We start from the raw sequence: 16,727 nt of genomic DNA on the forward strand, positions 1-16,727 counted from the left end.
TATTCCTATATCCTCCTGACCGGACAGTCTCTATATCAATGCACAAATTATTTATTATTTCCATTCAGACTGAGCACACATGTGCAACTTCCCAAGTCTCAAGATGGAGCCACACAACCTCAGCAACTGTCAATGCCTTACATTACTGTGAACCTACTTGGTCCTCTTCTCGTGTCCTCTTGGGTCCAGCTCAACACCACCACCCTTTCCCCATTCAAAGCTATTCACACAATGAGCAACACAAATGTATTATGAAGTGCAGTGTTTTTATGTGGGCAAAACAGGTGAAAATGATGACAAGCATGTGTATCTCCCAGGGCATTTACAGGGAAGTTAGATTTCTAAATTGGTGATTTATGTGGATTATAAATATTACAAAAAAACTGCTACCTGAAGGCCTATTATAGGGTCACACTTCCTGCTTCCAAGTTCTGCAATCAAAGGCTCTTCTTACTCAATAAATGTGGAACTAAAGCAGAGAGCACATCTGCTACCAATAAATAGAAGCATTAACATTTATTCAATTAGCTAACTTCATGCAAAATAATTAAAAGCAGAAAACTCTGGAGCAGAGTTCATTCATTGCAGGAACCAAGGGGATCGACTGAGAAGTTATCTCCACAACCACACCAACTTGTGGCAATGAAGTGTGAAATTATTTGATAGGAGTATACATGGTCCAAAATACAGTGGGAGGGGGAGACCATTCAACTACTAGAGCTCAACCGTAACGACATTTGGCACAAGCAGTTTTGTTTTACAAGACACTTTATCACGCTGTAAACCAGAGAAGGAAAGGCCACTCTTAAGACTTTGTGGATTCAGCATGGCCTCTTAAGTCTCTTCTTGTGAATCAGCACCTTGCCTCTGCTTACCACCTCCACTTAATGGTAAAACTGACAATTGGCATCAATCGAGTTGATTTTAAAAATCAAATGCTCTATAACTCTACAATTGACATATGAAATGAGTGTTTGAAATACAGGGACTTGAAGTAATGTCAGGAAGTAATTCATCTGGGAGGTAATGCATTCCAGGAATATAGGTGCAAGACCAAGTCATTCAATGCGTTTTTTTCAGATCACAGCAGCTTTTTATATTTTTATTAATAATAACCCTTGTATTTCACATCAGCAGGACTTCTCAAAGCACTTCCCTGGATTTACTGTGAAGTGCAGTGACTATTTTGTAGAAAACCCATTTGCCAACACTTCTTCCACATTCTTTATTTATGAAGTATCTATTAACTTCTCTGCCTAACTTTTAAACACCGACCTCACTTACACAAACTGAAAAATTACCTGTGTTATCACAATGTCTCATGATTTCGAAAAATTCATGTCTTCTGCTGTAGCCCCTGCAGAGGGTGGCAGTTAACCCAGTTTCAAGTACTGCAATGCCAATAAACTTTTGTCAAATGGCCACAATAAGAGTCAAATAACTCACAAGGTTACTAGCCAAGGTTACTAGCACTGAATTTATTTTGGGGGGTGGAGGGAAAGACCCCAAATAATAAGGATTGAAACTCCAAGACAGAATCTGTACAAAGAGCATAGAGTATCATACAGAATGTACATGTTACTGATTTTTGTAACAAATTCACACATAACAAATCTTACACTTGCATCTCACTCCCTCTAGCATTCCACATGCTAGCTTACAAGGTCATAATTTAAGACGAGAATTCAATTTGTTCTTTTTGTTAAACTGACGAATTTAACCAACACAGAAAAAGTGAAAAGTTGACTCGAAAACATTCTTTCTTGGCACAACAAAACAATGATAGTATTAATTACATTATCTACATGACCAGAACAACCCACACTACTCCATTTCAGAGAATCTGGCAAACATGGCTTTTCGAACGGCATCTTTATAGGTATCTGCAGTGGACACGCCATATGAGCTTCCACGAGTTCCCAGTCCAGCTCCCTTCATCCTCAACTGAGCCTATTATTAACACAAGATATGATCAGATTAGTTTTTCAGTGTTGTCCATCTTAAAATCCATTCACATTTAGTGCAACTACCTGAGAAACCAAGAAGCTTCCGATCTTCTTTATTTTTCATTATTTCCCCAGCACATTCAGCAGCCCCTGTGCCGTGACAAAGGAGAGCACCTCACCCCCAACTCTAACAGTAGTACTAGTAAATCAATAATTTGAACCCATTCTGACTGGTGATTGCGAAGAAGCTTTGCCCCTCCAAGTCCTGTCGATGAGCCAAAATGAGCCAAGGAGAACTGAGGATCCACCAGGCACAGAAACCAGAAAAACAGGATTCTGATATTCACAGAGGATTCTGATATTCTGTTGCTAAACACATCACCCGAAAAATGACCATTAGGCATTAGTGCTATTGAAACTTAGAAATACAACTTAAGACTTCCAAGTGTAGTTGAATAACTTGCCTCAATAGGAGCTGTAATGCCTTGTTGATTCCGCCCAAGTCCTGAACCTTCTTTCCAGCCCATGGCTTGCAACATCCGGCTTCCAATATTGTCACTGCCAATACCATCTTTAGTTGGCTGCTCAAAATCACTGCAAAATGTTGAGAAACTTATAAATCTTTCAAAGATCTTTCAAAGACCTTTTCACTATTCCTGAGAAAAACATTTCTTTATTAATATTTGTTATTGTAAGATTTGTAGCCAAACAAGAAGGAAGGGTCACACTGGGCAACAGGAAGTTCTTAAAAGGAAAATGCCTTCATGCAATTCAACGTGAGATGCAGTTGGAAATAACCTGTTATACATGGAGAATAAGAGAATGAATAAATAAGTTTGTAAGATCAATTCGGGGGAAAATGCCCAATAGCAGCTAGTTTGAGGAGATGGGAAGAGAAAAATGAAATGCTTTCTCACAAGGAGGGAATAAAGTGAGTAACTGGCATTCCCTCCAGTGGGGAGTAGACACTACCAGGCAATTCCTGAACTTGGAGGATCGCCCTTTGGGCCCTGGTGTCTTGCATCATGTAACATTGACTTCAGAACACATGGGTATAGATTGCTCTTTGTCAGCCAAGGTCAAGACCAGACAAAAAGTACACAAAGCAGACTGGGAAAGGGGATTCACCAATGTCACTCAGGCACATTTCATTTGCTCTAATGGTCAGTAAAAGAGGACTATTTGGCCAAAGTCCTAAGTACTTCACTTGAAGATATTTCTTGGGTAATAATGCATACTTTATGGGAGCCCTACAGCATAAGGGAAATTTATACTTACACCACTGCTTGGGGGGGAAAGAACTTCTTCCTCTTGGGTTCTGGAGGCTCTGGTATTCCATATTTCTCTCTCCTTTCTGCTGCTCTGTCTCTGTACTTCATCTAGGGAAAAAGTTAAAGGTACATTTAGCACTTTGAACACACTGCAATATTCATGGCTGGAGGCTGGTTTCCTTCCCCTGCTGTGATTGTCTGATCTTACCTCTCTTTCAGTCTTCTCCAAAGCTTCAAGTTCTTTATCAGACATTTTTGATCTTCTGTGAATCTCTAGATTTTGCTTCATTGATGGAAGAAAAAAATAGCATTTTAGCCATTGAAAGCCTATTCAAAAAGAATTCCATTATTGGGATTACTCAATCACTTTCCTATGCTGTCTCAAAAGCCATTGTATTTTACATTTTCATCTAACCTATATCCTTAGTGATACACTAGTGGTATAAACAAAAAAGCACGAGAATCCAATAGGTTTAGTTATATTTCATTAATTGGTTCCAACCATAAGTCTTGTCAAAGACATTACTTGCTCCCACGTGTAAATATCTGACAGCTACTAATGAGGTAACCTCTAATTAATGTGCCATTTTACAGCTACAATCCACATTCTCACGATTGAATTCACAAATCTAACTATTCAACTAGAATCCTTTCCTTGTGTAACATACTTAACTGTTCATTCTTAACCCACAAAATATAGTCAGTTCACTTTACAATACATTCTGTGAAACACTTTGAGACGCCTCAACGACGTGAAAAGGCACTGTATCAAATGCAAGGATTATTATTATAACCCACAAACTAGAATTAGTCAATGAGGAATCCTTCATCTTGGAGGACCAGAGGTTTCAGGATCTTCAAATCCATATCTGTAGCTACACCACAGAGCTGTGGGCTGATGACCAAATAAGTTTGAATGTCCAACCAAATTTCTCTTGAGGCTTGGGACCCTTAACTCTAGATGTGTTTAGGACCTGCATCTCCAGAAGTCAGGTAGAGATTTACTATTATTTGATCAGTTGTAAGATTGTACCTTGTGCAGGTCAGAAAGTTGCTGGTGTCTAATGAGTGCCTCTTTATTAGGGAACTGTCTTCTGCACAACAGACAGGCCATTTTCTTCCAATCTGTCAGGTTCTCATCTCCATCTTCAGTCTTTTCTTGCTCTTCTTCCGTGTCACTTTCTCCACTGTAAGCTGCAACAAGAGCATGTGGTGGGCTTGTTTTCCTCTGAAAATTAAAGGAAAGCACAAAAGTAAGTTTCAAATATATAAAATCACCTTGGTTGATCCCGTAGTATACTTCACATAAGCCACTTGAACCAATCAAATTCTGCCTTTAACCATAACCAGAAGAAAATTGTAAATTTACATTGCGACTCAATGTATGCACTCTCCTGGGTGTTATCTTTTTGCTTTGTTGTCCTTTCCCCCTGAATTGAGCAATTGAAAATGTGTAGAACGAGTCAGCACCAGAACCCAGCGCCCCTGTACCTGCTTGCTCTCCCAGGAGTAATTCTAGAACTTGCACTAATCCAGTCAAATTAATAAATCATTAAATTAATAATTTCCTCCGAATCAGAGGGCTATTCGAATTTAGAATGCTTAATCATATATGGTTGTTAAAGCTCGGTCAATAGAAGCATATACAAAAGACAATTATATAAACACTTAAAGGAAAATAATCTGAAAAGATGTTGGGGGGGGGGGGGGGGGGATGGTAGAGAATAGGATTAAATAGTTACAACAAATTCAGTTCCGGCTTCCGAGCAGCATTCCAGAGGGTCAGCTGTGACCCCTCCTTTCATAGCTGCAGAATTAAAGCCCTCCCCCCCCATATACGTGATAACAAAACCTTGTATTTGATACAATGCCTTTCATGTCAGAAGCACATCTCAAAATGCTTCCCAGGTTTACTGTAAATAGTAGTGACTTATACACCTACCAGCTGCATGGTGCTGTAATCGCGCTAACCTGAATATTCTTCCCACCCATCGAGCTAACTCAAAGAGCTAAGGCAGCCTTGCAGACCATTTCTAAACTGTCAGCATTCTATAAAGCAGCAAATATGTTGATATTTCCCAACCTTTAACATGTAGTCCTCATCGTCCGCAGATCTCTTCATGGCTTCCATTGGAACTTGCAGTCTTTCTGGAAAAGCACCCTGTTGTAATTATAACAAAACATTTAGAGTAACGTTGTGACTTACCAGTGGAATAATCTTCCAATGGAAAGATTCACAAACCTTTTTCTCAAACAAGAAAAAGCCAGCATCAGCCGCTGCAGCCTCCTTTCGCTCATCTTCTTTGAGTGCGCTCAGTGGCAGAAAGCTAGTTTTGAAGTTTTCTTTCTGTTTGTTCAAACTCTTAGCCCATCGCTCCATGTCTTTGGCAATCTGATATAAATAACATTGTTAAGCCACGACCATTCTCTTGATCAAGAAAGCAAAACGTATACAACACTTTTTCACATGGTATGCGTGTTACACTCAAAAACAAAATCTGCATACTTTTAAGAGCCTTATTTGGTAGTTAAATGTTTCAGTACACTTCACAGATCATTAATGTCTAAGAAGATCATTACTTATAAGTGATTCTGTTTGTAGGCAAATTAAATGGTCATTTGCCTCAAGAAGATCCCTCAAAGTCATGGAGTGAATGATAACTATCCTTTCATTTGATATAGTGCCTTATAACATTGTTGAGACGTCTCAAAGCGGTACACAAAATACACTGTAAAGTGAACTGACTGTATATTTTGTGGGCGAAACATGGCAGCCAATTGCGCACAGCAGTGTCCCACACAGTTAATGGATTGAGTGACCAAATTCTTATTTTTTTTAAGGGATTATTACACCAGAAATTGATCTGCCAAGTGACTTAACATCCATGTTCCTAAATGCTGCTAGGTAAACAGGCGTGTGGAGTAAGGAAATTTGCGGAGGTTTCACTCTGCCCAGGATTTGAACACGGGTCCTCTCTCTTACAAGGTAAAGTGCTCTAACCAATATGCTACAGGACTCCATATAGATTCTTAGTATGTCAAGACATCTCAAAGTACTTCACAGGTTAAAGTTGTGTGACTGTGTACTTTGTGTGGGCGAATGCTCAACTGTTGGATTGTTGGCTAGGAGAAACTCCTTTCTCTTCTCAAAGTATCTTTAAAATCCATCTGAACAGAAAAATGGGACCTTCATTTAAAAATAGCTCAAGCGAAAGACAACGCCTCTGACAATGCAGTGTTCCTCCCCTACTGCACTGAAGCTCAAATCACAATGTGAGGTTTAAGCCCACAATAGTCTAACCTTAGCCCTAACACCACTGAGTGAAAGTGCAGACAATAAATAGAAGTAAAAGTGAAAACATGCAGGACTGCTAGGACATGGGCTCATATTGCTAATACACTATTCCTTGATTTGCCAAAGGAGGTGCACAGTGACGATAAGGTACATGTGGGTGCATCAGCCAAGGTGTGCTGTGCCCTAAGTCTAGCTTGGTAAATGAGCATTCACTCCAGTAAACAAGATTCTCGAGAAACTGCACAATTTCAAAGAATCCCACCTGTGGAAGCAAGTTCAAACACAACTTTTATGCTTCAGGAAGTGCTCATTACTGATGCCTGCTGTCAGTTCTATAAAGGTTCCTTACTTGCTGAGCAGTTTTACTCTTGGGCTTCTCTTTCTTCTCTTTGCCATCTTTATTTGCTGCGCCAGCAGAGGCGTTCTGCTGTGCAGTGTATTCTGAGGCAGGAAGGTACTTCTGCTTTTCCTTGTCCCAGTACAGGTACTGCTGAGTCTGTGAATTGTAGTAGTACTGAAACAAGCAAAATGAAAGTTTCAAAAACAAGCTGTCAGTAGTATCGGGTATCAACATTATACTAATAGGGTCACCCAACTGCATACTATTTATTATAGCTGAAGCACTAAAAGCATTCACAATGAAGCCTTAGTAACTGACTGCCCAAAAGCCTTCACACTGAAATGGTCCGACACAGATTCATGCCAGTTTACAGTGGGAACCTTGACAGACACATTCAACACGATGGTAGAGTGGAGGATTTGGGGGACACAGAGAAAGCCGGACTCAGTAGAGGGGAGGCAGCAGGTACTGCTGTGGGGAGAGAGGAGGTTAAAGAGATAGGGAGTGACCAAGGAATGGAGGAATGTAAACACTAGAGTGAGGATCTTGAAGTCGATCCGCTCTGCGACAGGGAGGCAATGGAGTTTGGCAAGGACTAGAGTAATTGGGGTAAAAAGTTTGGTGTGGGTAAGAATGCGGGCGGTGGAGTTTTGAATAAGCTGGATTTAGTGAATAGTGGAGGAGGGGAGCCCGGCGAGGAGGACTTCAGAGTAGTCCAGCCGAGAGGTGACAAAGGCATGGACAAGGGTTTCGGCAGCTTTTGGCATGAGGTATTGTCGGAGCCGGGCAATGTGGCGGAGGTGGAAGAAAGCGGTGCTGGTCAAGGAGCGGATGTGAGGGAGGAAGGATAACTGGGGCCTAAGTTGCGCTCGGATTCGGAGAGTTTTTAGGACATGTCGGGTAGGTTGAGGAGGTCTGAACCATGGGACATAAGACGTCGGTGGAGCTGACAGAACATCAGGGGGACTGGGGGTCGCAGGTGGAGGTGGAAAAGTCGAGTTGAGTGTCATCCGCATACACGTGGAAGTTAAACCCGCGTCTGCGGATGACATCACCGAGAGGGAGCATATAGATGAGGAAGAGAAGGGGGCCAAGGATGGAGTCTTGGAGTACCCCGCAGGTGACTGGCTGGAAGCAAGAAGAAAAGCCATTTGCAGAAATGTAGTGCTGGTGGTTTTGTGAGGTAGGACTCGAACCAAGCGAGTGCGGTCCCACTGAGGTGGATGATGGAGGAGAGGCGGTGGAGGAGGAAGGCATGATCGACTGTGGTGGAGAGGTCCAAAAGGATGAGGAGGCAGAGGGAGCCCTGGTCACAGATAGAGAGGTACAACAAACAAACAGTGATGTGATAAAAACAAATTAACCAGAACAATTATAATTTTAGTAGTAGTGTTTTTTACCTGTGAGTTGACATCATAGTATAAGCCAGTCTGTGGATCATAGTAAAATCCAGACGTTTCATCGTACTGGTAACTTGATACATCTGGGGCAGCTTTAAAACATAAAAAGTAAATTATTCCAGGCAGAAATCCCTCTTAAAAATTACACTAAAATTATCAATCCTTTTCCAGATAAGAAAACCAATTCAATTTTGGAAGCTGATAACTTTGTTTTAAAGCCATTTCTTACAGTATTTGGACTCAGAGGAACTGCCAGCTTGACCCATGCCTGTTTGATTAACAGTTGTCGATGGATGTTCATCTTCTGCCTGCTGGAAACAAAAATTCATTGATTAATTGTACTGATTAGTCCTTTCTCCTCATCTTCACTTCTTAGATACATAAACTTAGATTATTTAAAAATATCTAACAAGGCAATAGTAATAATGGACAATGAAACTGTAACAAGGACGTTGGAAGCCCTGGAACACAGCTGGTGACCATGCCTTTTCAACAATTTCCTTTCTCTCTTAAAAGTATTCATGCATTTCATCACATTGTTAACTGGGAGTCCAGAATGGGATTAGGAGGAACATTCTCCACAGAGAGTTGTGTGAGTGTGGAATCCTCCGACAGTCAGACGGCAGCTGTGTGCACATTAAAAAAAAGACTGGAGACACATGGTTGAAGGAGAATAAAGTTGAGGGATACAGAGAAACGGCTGGAATAAGGGACGGACTAGGATGGACTATAAGCACTGGATTATAAGCACTGGATGGGCCCAATGGCCGGTCTAGACTGGTCACTAACAGTTTATGCCATCATTGTGAATTCTTTGTAAGAATATATATATCGTGTTTACTAAAGCAGAGAGCCCCTCCACGAGAAGCAATATAACATCTACAACAACTTGCATTTACATAGCACTCCTCACACAGGATAGTCCCCCAGAGCACGCGACAGTGGCGGAGCACGGCACCAAGCCGGGAGTGGGGGCAAAAGATGACCGCAGGCAGTTGAAGAGGAAGGTCTTCAGCCTCGATCTGAAAATGGGGAAGGAAGAGGCAAGGTGGACAGATACAGGAGGTGTTCCAGAGGCAGGGCGTAGTGGCTGATAGCACAGCCACCAATGGTGGAACAGAGGGCATGAGGTACATGCAGAAGGCCAGAGCCAGTCAAGTGGAGGCAGTGGGTTGGGGTATAAGCAGATGGGAGAGGGAGATAGGGAGGTGCCAGAGCATGTAGGGATTTGGAAACGAGTGCAAGGATTTTGAAATCGACCCATTTGGTGACTGGGAGCCAGTGGAGCTCAGCTAGAACTGGTGTGATGGGGGTACGGAGTTTAGTACCGGTGAGTATGCGGTATACGTATGGCTGATCTGTATCTCATTTTCCCGCCCTTGCCCCATATCCCTTAATACCCTGACCTAACAAACATCTATCCAACCTCAGTCTTGAAAATGTTACCAATGGTGTAGCACGAGGAACATGCAGGAGGCCGGAGCCAGTCGATCGGAGGTAGCGGGTTGAAGAGTAAGGAGGTAGGGAGGTGCCAGAGCATGAAAGGATTTGAAAACGAGAGCGAGGATCTTAAAATTCATTAGTTCGGCGATAGAGCCTGTCTAGAACTGGTATGATGGGGGTACGGAGTTTAGTATGGTGGCGGAATTTTGGATTAGCTGGATTTTATGGATGGTGGAACTGGGGAGACCAGCGAGGAGGGCAATTGGGTAGTCGAGGCGGGAGGTGATAAACACACGGAAGAGTATTTCAGCTGAATCTAGGTAAGGTACGGTCAGAGGCAGGTAATATGGCATAGCTGGAAGAAGGCGGTCCTGGTCAGGAACCGAATATGGGGTAGGAAGAACAGATGTGAGTTGATCCTGACGCCTAACTTGCGCACTGTCAGTGCACACAGTTCATCTGCATCTTAGTTGAATACTGTACTAAGTGAAGACACATTTGAGGAAGATGCAATAGAATTGGCTGGGGAAAGTAGAAAAGATATGTATACCAATGGTACCTTACCTGAGCACTTTGCTGGTAGCTCTGTGCACGTCCTGAATACACTGGAGCACCTTGAGCTTGTGATGTGGTAGCATTTGGGGATGTGCTAACAGCAGGAGCTAAATCAAATCAAACCTGATATTAATATCGAGTCTAGTAATTGCATTCTTTGACTCAAGTGAAAACCAAAAGTAAAGCCGCAATGTTAGAAAACATAGAAAAGGCTATTCAACCCCTAAGTCCACTCCTACCAGATGACACAAAGCCTACCTCATTATTTCACTGGAATTTCCTCTCCTGTAGATAGTTTTGCATATTGTTCCTGATACTCAAAAGTAATCGATCCAAAATTCCACAATAATTTTCCACATCTCCTCTAACCAATCTTGCCCTCTACAAATAATCTCCATCCCAAAAAAGTATTGTTGGTGTGTGGGCACGCTGACATGGAGGTAAGTAGGAGGAGCAGAGAAGAGAATCTTTCCAAGCTCTAGGATTGTACATTTTAAACCTATGTGCTCCAGTTTTATAGTTCACATCCATTTAAAAACCCTGCTTACATCAACAAGCTTCTCAGCATTTTTACGAACTAGATCAGCAACTTATTTTTTCTAGTTGGCAATCTTTAAAGTAAAGAAAAACAGCATGGCAATACAAACTAGCAGGTTTATTAAGATGGATAAAGTAACAGCAGGCTTGAAGTGAAAATTTAAATCAGTGTACGAATTGGATTTAGGAATAGTACATCTGAATAGCACTAAACATGATGACAATGACCACAAGAAGGTTATTACAAGTATGTTGTACAAGTTCAGTTTTGTAACATCTGGACATACATTTTGGAGCTTTTCTAAAGTAGAAATTAGCTACAGAATAACTATGAAACCACCTGTGAATTTATTCAGTTACAAAACTATCTGTATCAGTGGCTGTGGTAGCATTCTGGTATTAAGTGTTGTTAAGTGCTTATTTTAGGTATACAAGAGAGCAATTACTGCTTACCAAACCAAAAAAAAGCAAGCCCAATTCAATTTATTGCAATATTTATAATCAGAACTGACAACCACATGCAAGATTTATGTCAACTAGCTATTTCTTAGGACTCAAATTTGCCATCCCTCAAGTAATCTGAGTTGTAGCTGATCTGCTGAATTGCTCAGCAGACACAAAAGCATAGGATTTAGCTTCTCATTTCAAAAGGGAACACTGGACATCCTACCTGTGAGAGTTGCCGCTGCCTGATAAGTGACCGGTGGTTGTTGCTCCACAGAGGTGTGTGGAAAGTACGGATATTCTTGCGAGTACTGTAACAGTCATGCACACTTTATAGTTAGAGCGTTATTTAAGATTGCATTTACATAATACATTGAAGATACTATGTGCAATACCAACAAGAAAAGCTTCACGTAATTTGAAACTGCAGATCAGCTGTCTGTTAAATCAATTTTGTTGGGGGGCTGGGGGTTTGTACTTCTTCGTTTTCAGATGCCACTCACTCCTCAATATTACTCAATCATCCTCCATGAGAGGACCCTGAAACTCATACATACCTGTGCGTAATGTTGACCATAGCCATCATGTCCAGACTGTTGGAGGTAGTTGTAATCCAAGTTCAATGTGTCTGAAACCTGCTGGACCTTTAACATTGAGAAATTGGACATCAAAAGCAGAAAATACATCAGCAATTGGGAATAAATGATTTGAGAGCCTGTGAATCACTTTGTAAAGAATATGCTGTAAAGTGTAGTGACTATGTATTTTGGGGTGAAACACGCCAGCCAATTGCGCACAGCAGTGTCCCACAAACAGTCGTGAATTGAATGATGTAATCAATAGATGTAATGAATGCATGTATGAGGGTCTCTGGCTTGAGGGGCGAGGCAGTGGTGTAGTTGGACAATGTTGCGGATGTGGGGGAAAGCAGAGCGGGTCATGGCACGGATGTGGGGTAGAAAGGACAGTTGCGGAGGCGTTGAGCCAATCAGGAGAGCTTCGGTCTTGTTAACATTCAACTGAAGAAAGTTAACTCTCATCTAACAGACATTCCGTCCGGACAGCAGTGGTCCTGGAGCAAAGGGTGGAGGCAGAGAGATAGAGTTGGGGGTTATCCGAATACTTCTCTTCCACGACTATACGCATGGAAACACATATTCTCTGACCGCAAGGATCGACAAGCAACTATCCTAAAACATATTCCAAGATTCTATTTATCCACGTGCACAAAAATACAGCTGTATGTAATCAGTCCCACTTTTTCGCCACTCTTGATGGTAAAGAACATCGGCAGACTACGGCACTACCTCACCCCTCATGCTGCTGAAACACTGGTCCACGCCTTTATCACCTCAAGGCTGGACTATGGGAACTCTCTCCTCGCCGGCCTTCCCAGCACCTCCCTCCACACTGCAGGTCATTCAGAACTCTGCAGCTCGTGTACTGTCCCGCACCAGACTTCGGGACCACATCACTCCCACCCTCGCTCGCCTCCACTGGCTCCCCATCCCCCAGAGGATCGAATTCAAGATCCTCATCCTCACCTACAAGGCCATTCACGGCCTTGCACTCTCCTACCTCTTCGACCTACTATCCCCCCACGTACCTGCCCGTACCCTCCGTTCCTCTGGCTCCGGTCTGCTGTACATCCCCCGCCCTAACCACCCTACCATCGGTGGCCGGGCTTTCAGCCTCTCAGCCCCATGGCTCTGGAACTCCATCCCCCAGTGCCTTCGCCACTTCCTCCCTTTCTTCCTTGAAGGCCGTTCTCAAGACCTTTCTCTTTGACCGTGCCTTCAGCTCCCCACTCGACTCTCTACCCCTTCCTCACTCCCTCCCTTCCCTCCCCTCACCCTGACCATTTCCCCCCCGACCCAACTGTCCAGCGCCTTGGGACGTCCTCCCGACGTGAAAGGCGCTCTATAAATGCAATCTTGTTGTTGTTGTAAAGAACAATGAGCTCTTAATCTATTAATAATGGAGTTCTTGACCATTAACAAATACTTCAGTCCTACACCACTGAAGTGAAACTGTATACCTTGCTTTTTACTTCACATTAATTATCTCTAGCCCAACAGAACTATTTGGAAAATAAGGCTTAACTTAAAAAGATACTGCATTAATCACATTGATTTTGAGAAGAAAATCCTACCTGGCTGGACGACCACTGAGCTGCAGCGATGGCTGTACTTGCAACAGTCATGGCACTGACTCGGTTTCCATCGGCGGTAAAGAGATCCCTGTACATGAAAGCAAGTTCCATAAGTCTTAAAATGTTCATAGTTACCAATCTATATGGCTGAGGATGATTGTGACCAGGCCGCTAATGAACAAATCCAGCCCCAATTACATGGAGAATGCAGCAAGAGTTCTCGAGTCTGTCCAATAAAGTTCACGATTTGGCAGATGGACCAAGAAATAGTACTGATGGCATTAAATCACTGTCATTTGGAACAGTGGATTGGTCAGACTGCTCAGATATAACAAGATCAGAACCAAGGCAACTTTCCTGATCTTAGCTGCATTTTCAGTAACGGGAAGAGAAAATAATATTTTGTTTCAACAAAACATCATACATGAGGTGTGTGGAACACATACAATGATTGCACCAGAGACTTTTCACAAAATATTCCTGTCACAGTGAAACTTCCAACCTCTGTTAACTATTGGAAACCATGAAGTAGAAGCCAGACTCAAGAGCCAGCCACCTCAGGCCTGCTCCTGCATATCTAAGAGGTTGGCTATCGAGCAACATTGATACTGTCTCCAAGCCATCCTTTCAGTTTGGGATATGTGTTGGCATGGACAATTTTCTGACAAAAAATTTTAAGATGGTATTTGAGTACGATGGTTTACCATCATGTAATACCAGTGTGGCCGAACTGATTCAATCCCCCAACTCCTCAATTCTTAGTCTCAACAATGTTAAATGTGGATCAAATGTCAACAGATTAGATGACATCTCACAGAGGAAGCGGGAAAAAAAATCTGAGGAATGTCATCCCCAGGCCACCGTCATGCACCTCCTGATGCCTGTATCGGAGTGAAATTGATCCATTATGTTCATGGGAGGACTTTTTGCAATAGGAGTGATCGGTGACGGTGGCAGTCCAAAGCTAAACCAGTTCAGTTACAAGGTCAGTTACTTACTTCCTTGCACTCTTTGCAAAATCAACACCAATAGTTTTGCCATCAATGCTCAGAGGTGGCTGTAAGGACTGGAGTATCTGAAGAAGCTGAGACGCCTCCTGTAAGTTGCAGAAGGGGAGGAAACAGCGAGTCGTCAATTTGGTTACATTAAACTTCTCAATTGGGTCATGAGGAGCAGTACCACTGGGGTAGTGGGGAAGGAAGGCACCGCAAAGATTCCAGTTCCTCTGCGATGTTTGATAGTTGCATTCTTTTAAGGGTTTGATTCCTTTCTTTGGACAGCTGTATTTTAAAATTTGGCAATGGTATACAGCTTTGATACAGGTTAATAAAAAATGGTGGCTTTCAAGATTCACACCAAATATCACAAGTAAATTTGAATTGTATATATTTCTTCTACACTTTAGGCCAAGGAAACTAAGGAACACTCACCTACAATCAGCAAACCCTCCAGAGGTTAAACACTAACATTTCATTTTCTCTTACAAGAAATGCAAACATTGAACATAAGAACATAAGAATTTGCTAGGCGAAAGAAGACCATCTAGTTCGCCTTCCACCATCCTGGCAGTCGCTTGACATGTCGTGTCCCAAGCTATATACTGTATCCCAAGATATTATTTTCTGGCAGAAATCTATCTAATTTGTTCTTGAAACAAACATTTTCTGCTTCAACTGTCTCTCTAGAATATTGAAGGCAACATAGAATATTGCAGTCAATTATAAGAACTTTGCAACAAACTACCAACAACAAATCCTACTGGTGAGGGACTGGTAAATTTCATGGATTTGTCAAGATAGGATAGAAGGTGTTGTTGGCTCATGGGGATCCAGACATGCCTACAACTCCCAAGTCCTACTGAGGAACCAGGCAGGATAGTGAACCACGATGACTAATGTCTTGGATTTGATATAACACCTTAACACACCATTGAGACATCTCAAATAGCTTCACAGAATATATTGTAAAATGAATTGATCGTGTTTGTGGGCGAAATTGTGCATTAGGCAACACTGTTTATCTACCTTTCCCTTGTGGAAAACTAAGTACAAAAAGTAACCTGTTTCAGGTTACCAGGGGTAAATTAAGCTTTAATTTCTAAGATGTTTGAATTTAATACACTGACTAAATGGAAGTCTGCTGTGTTCTTAACAGTAAAGAAATATGATTACACACTGACCCTTCCCAGCTCCATTTGAGCACTGGCTCAGATAAAATTAGTCCAATGTGGCACTAACTGGCTATCTCAGAAGGGGCTCTGGGGTGGCTAGTGAAGAAAATAAAGTACATTGTTGAGCCTCTGAGACAGAGCAAAGCACTTTGCTCTGAATTTAACCAACCTGGGATTTTCTGGAAGCTCACACTGAGTTACCAAAGTTGTTACTGCAAGGCTCAGTATTGTTGAACAAAGGGCAGGTTTGCATACACAATTGTGTGTTGCATGACATTTTTTTGGACACATTGTAGTACTTCATAGGGAGATATGAAAATGAAATTAGAGAAGCCACTCTTGCACAATTTAGTGGTCACTTACAGTCAAGCTTTTGAATGAGCATGAAAAAATTGTTCGTCCAGTGCATAGGATTGCATGGGGAATGGTTTCCAAAAGGAAATAAAATTCAATCCTATACCATATCACAAATGATGCACGATCAACTCTGATTATTAGGGGCGGGGGGGGGCGATGAAGAGAAAACAGCCAAACTTACCACAATGGAAGCTAGCTGTACAAAGGCAAAGCCTCTGTTCAGTTGGGTTTGCTTGTCCTTGATTAACCGAATGTTGGAGAGAGACAATGCGGCATATGGAGAAAGTGCACTCAAAATACACTCCACTGATGTATGAGGGCTAATATTTCTTAAAATGACAGCTGTTTGAAAAATACAAAAAAAACTTATGTAAATCTGTAAAGCACAAGCCATATATCCAGCTCATATGTACAATTCTCAGAAAGCTTTCAAGGAGGAAAAACTTAGCATGGTTAGGTCAATGAATTTGATCCATCTCAGAGAACCTTAGTTTAAATATAGTCCAACCATGATGTAATAACAAGTATTTCCTTATTGTTTATTCATAATCTGGCAAGTGAAAATATCAATTTAACTTCAATTGATAAATTACATAAGATAAACATAGAACGTTCCAGCCAACAAATCCATTCTTTCCACAGAATTTAGGATATTAATAGCATTAATATTAAAACACACACACAATTACTGTTATAATGTGATACTACGGGTCCAATATCTAAGACCACAAGGCAGCACCGACATCACTTCCTACATGCTGTGGCTATGCAAAGGCACCGCGCAAGCTTGCCCTACACCCTGCAAAAGTTTGCCCTG

At 41.9% G+C, this 16,727-nt stretch overlaps 1 protein-coding gene across 3 annotated transcripts in view; it reads right to left on the reverse strand.

The window, feature by feature from the left end:
- Positions 1-1,463: 1,463 nt before the first annotated feature.
- Positions 1,464-16,727, reverse strand: part of LOC103176618 (RNA-binding protein 5) — a 29,428-nt gene continuing 14,164 nt past the window's right edge. For 2 of the 3 annotated variants that reach the window (XM_042339475.1, XM_042339474.1), the window contains exons 10-25: positions 16,092-16,252; positions 14,382-14,479; positions 13,384-13,471; positions 11,789-11,875; positions 11,458-11,542; positions 10,260-10,357; positions 8,482-8,563; positions 8,253-8,344; positions 6,862-7,026; positions 5,460-5,609; positions 5,301-5,378; positions 4,251-4,445; positions 3,426-3,500; positions 3,225-3,325; positions 2,411-2,540; positions 1,464-1,950 (exon numbers count right to left, since the gene is read on the reverse strand). In XM_042339475.1, the coding sequence (XP_042195409.1) occupies positions 1,825-1,950; positions 2,411-2,540; positions 3,225-3,325; positions 3,426-3,500; positions 4,251-4,445; positions 5,301-5,378; positions 5,460-5,609; positions 6,862-7,026; positions 8,253-8,344; positions 8,482-8,563; positions 10,260-10,357; positions 11,458-11,542; positions 11,789-11,875; positions 13,384-13,471; positions 14,382-14,479; positions 16,092-16,252 (1,811 nt within the window). In that variant the 3' untranslated portion in view covers positions 1,464-1,824. The remainder of the gene's footprint in view (positions 1,951-2,410; positions 2,541-3,224; positions 3,326-3,425; positions 3,501-4,250; positions 4,446-5,300; positions 5,379-5,459; positions 5,610-6,861; positions 7,027-8,252; positions 8,345-8,481; positions 8,564-10,259; positions 10,358-11,457; positions 11,543-11,788; positions 11,876-13,383; positions 13,472-14,381; positions 14,480-16,091; positions 16,253-16,727) is intronic. The other variant, XM_042339476.1, reaches the window with a different exon arrangement.

This window comes from Callorhinchus milii, unplaced genomic scaffold (assembly GCF_018977255.1).
Source record: "Callorhinchus milii isolate IMCB2004 unplaced genomic scaffold, IMCB_Cmil_1.0 Scaffold12, whole genome shotgun sequence".
NCBI lineage: Eukaryota > Metazoa > Chordata > Chondrichthyes > Chimaeriformes > Callorhinchidae > Callorhinchus > Callorhinchus milii.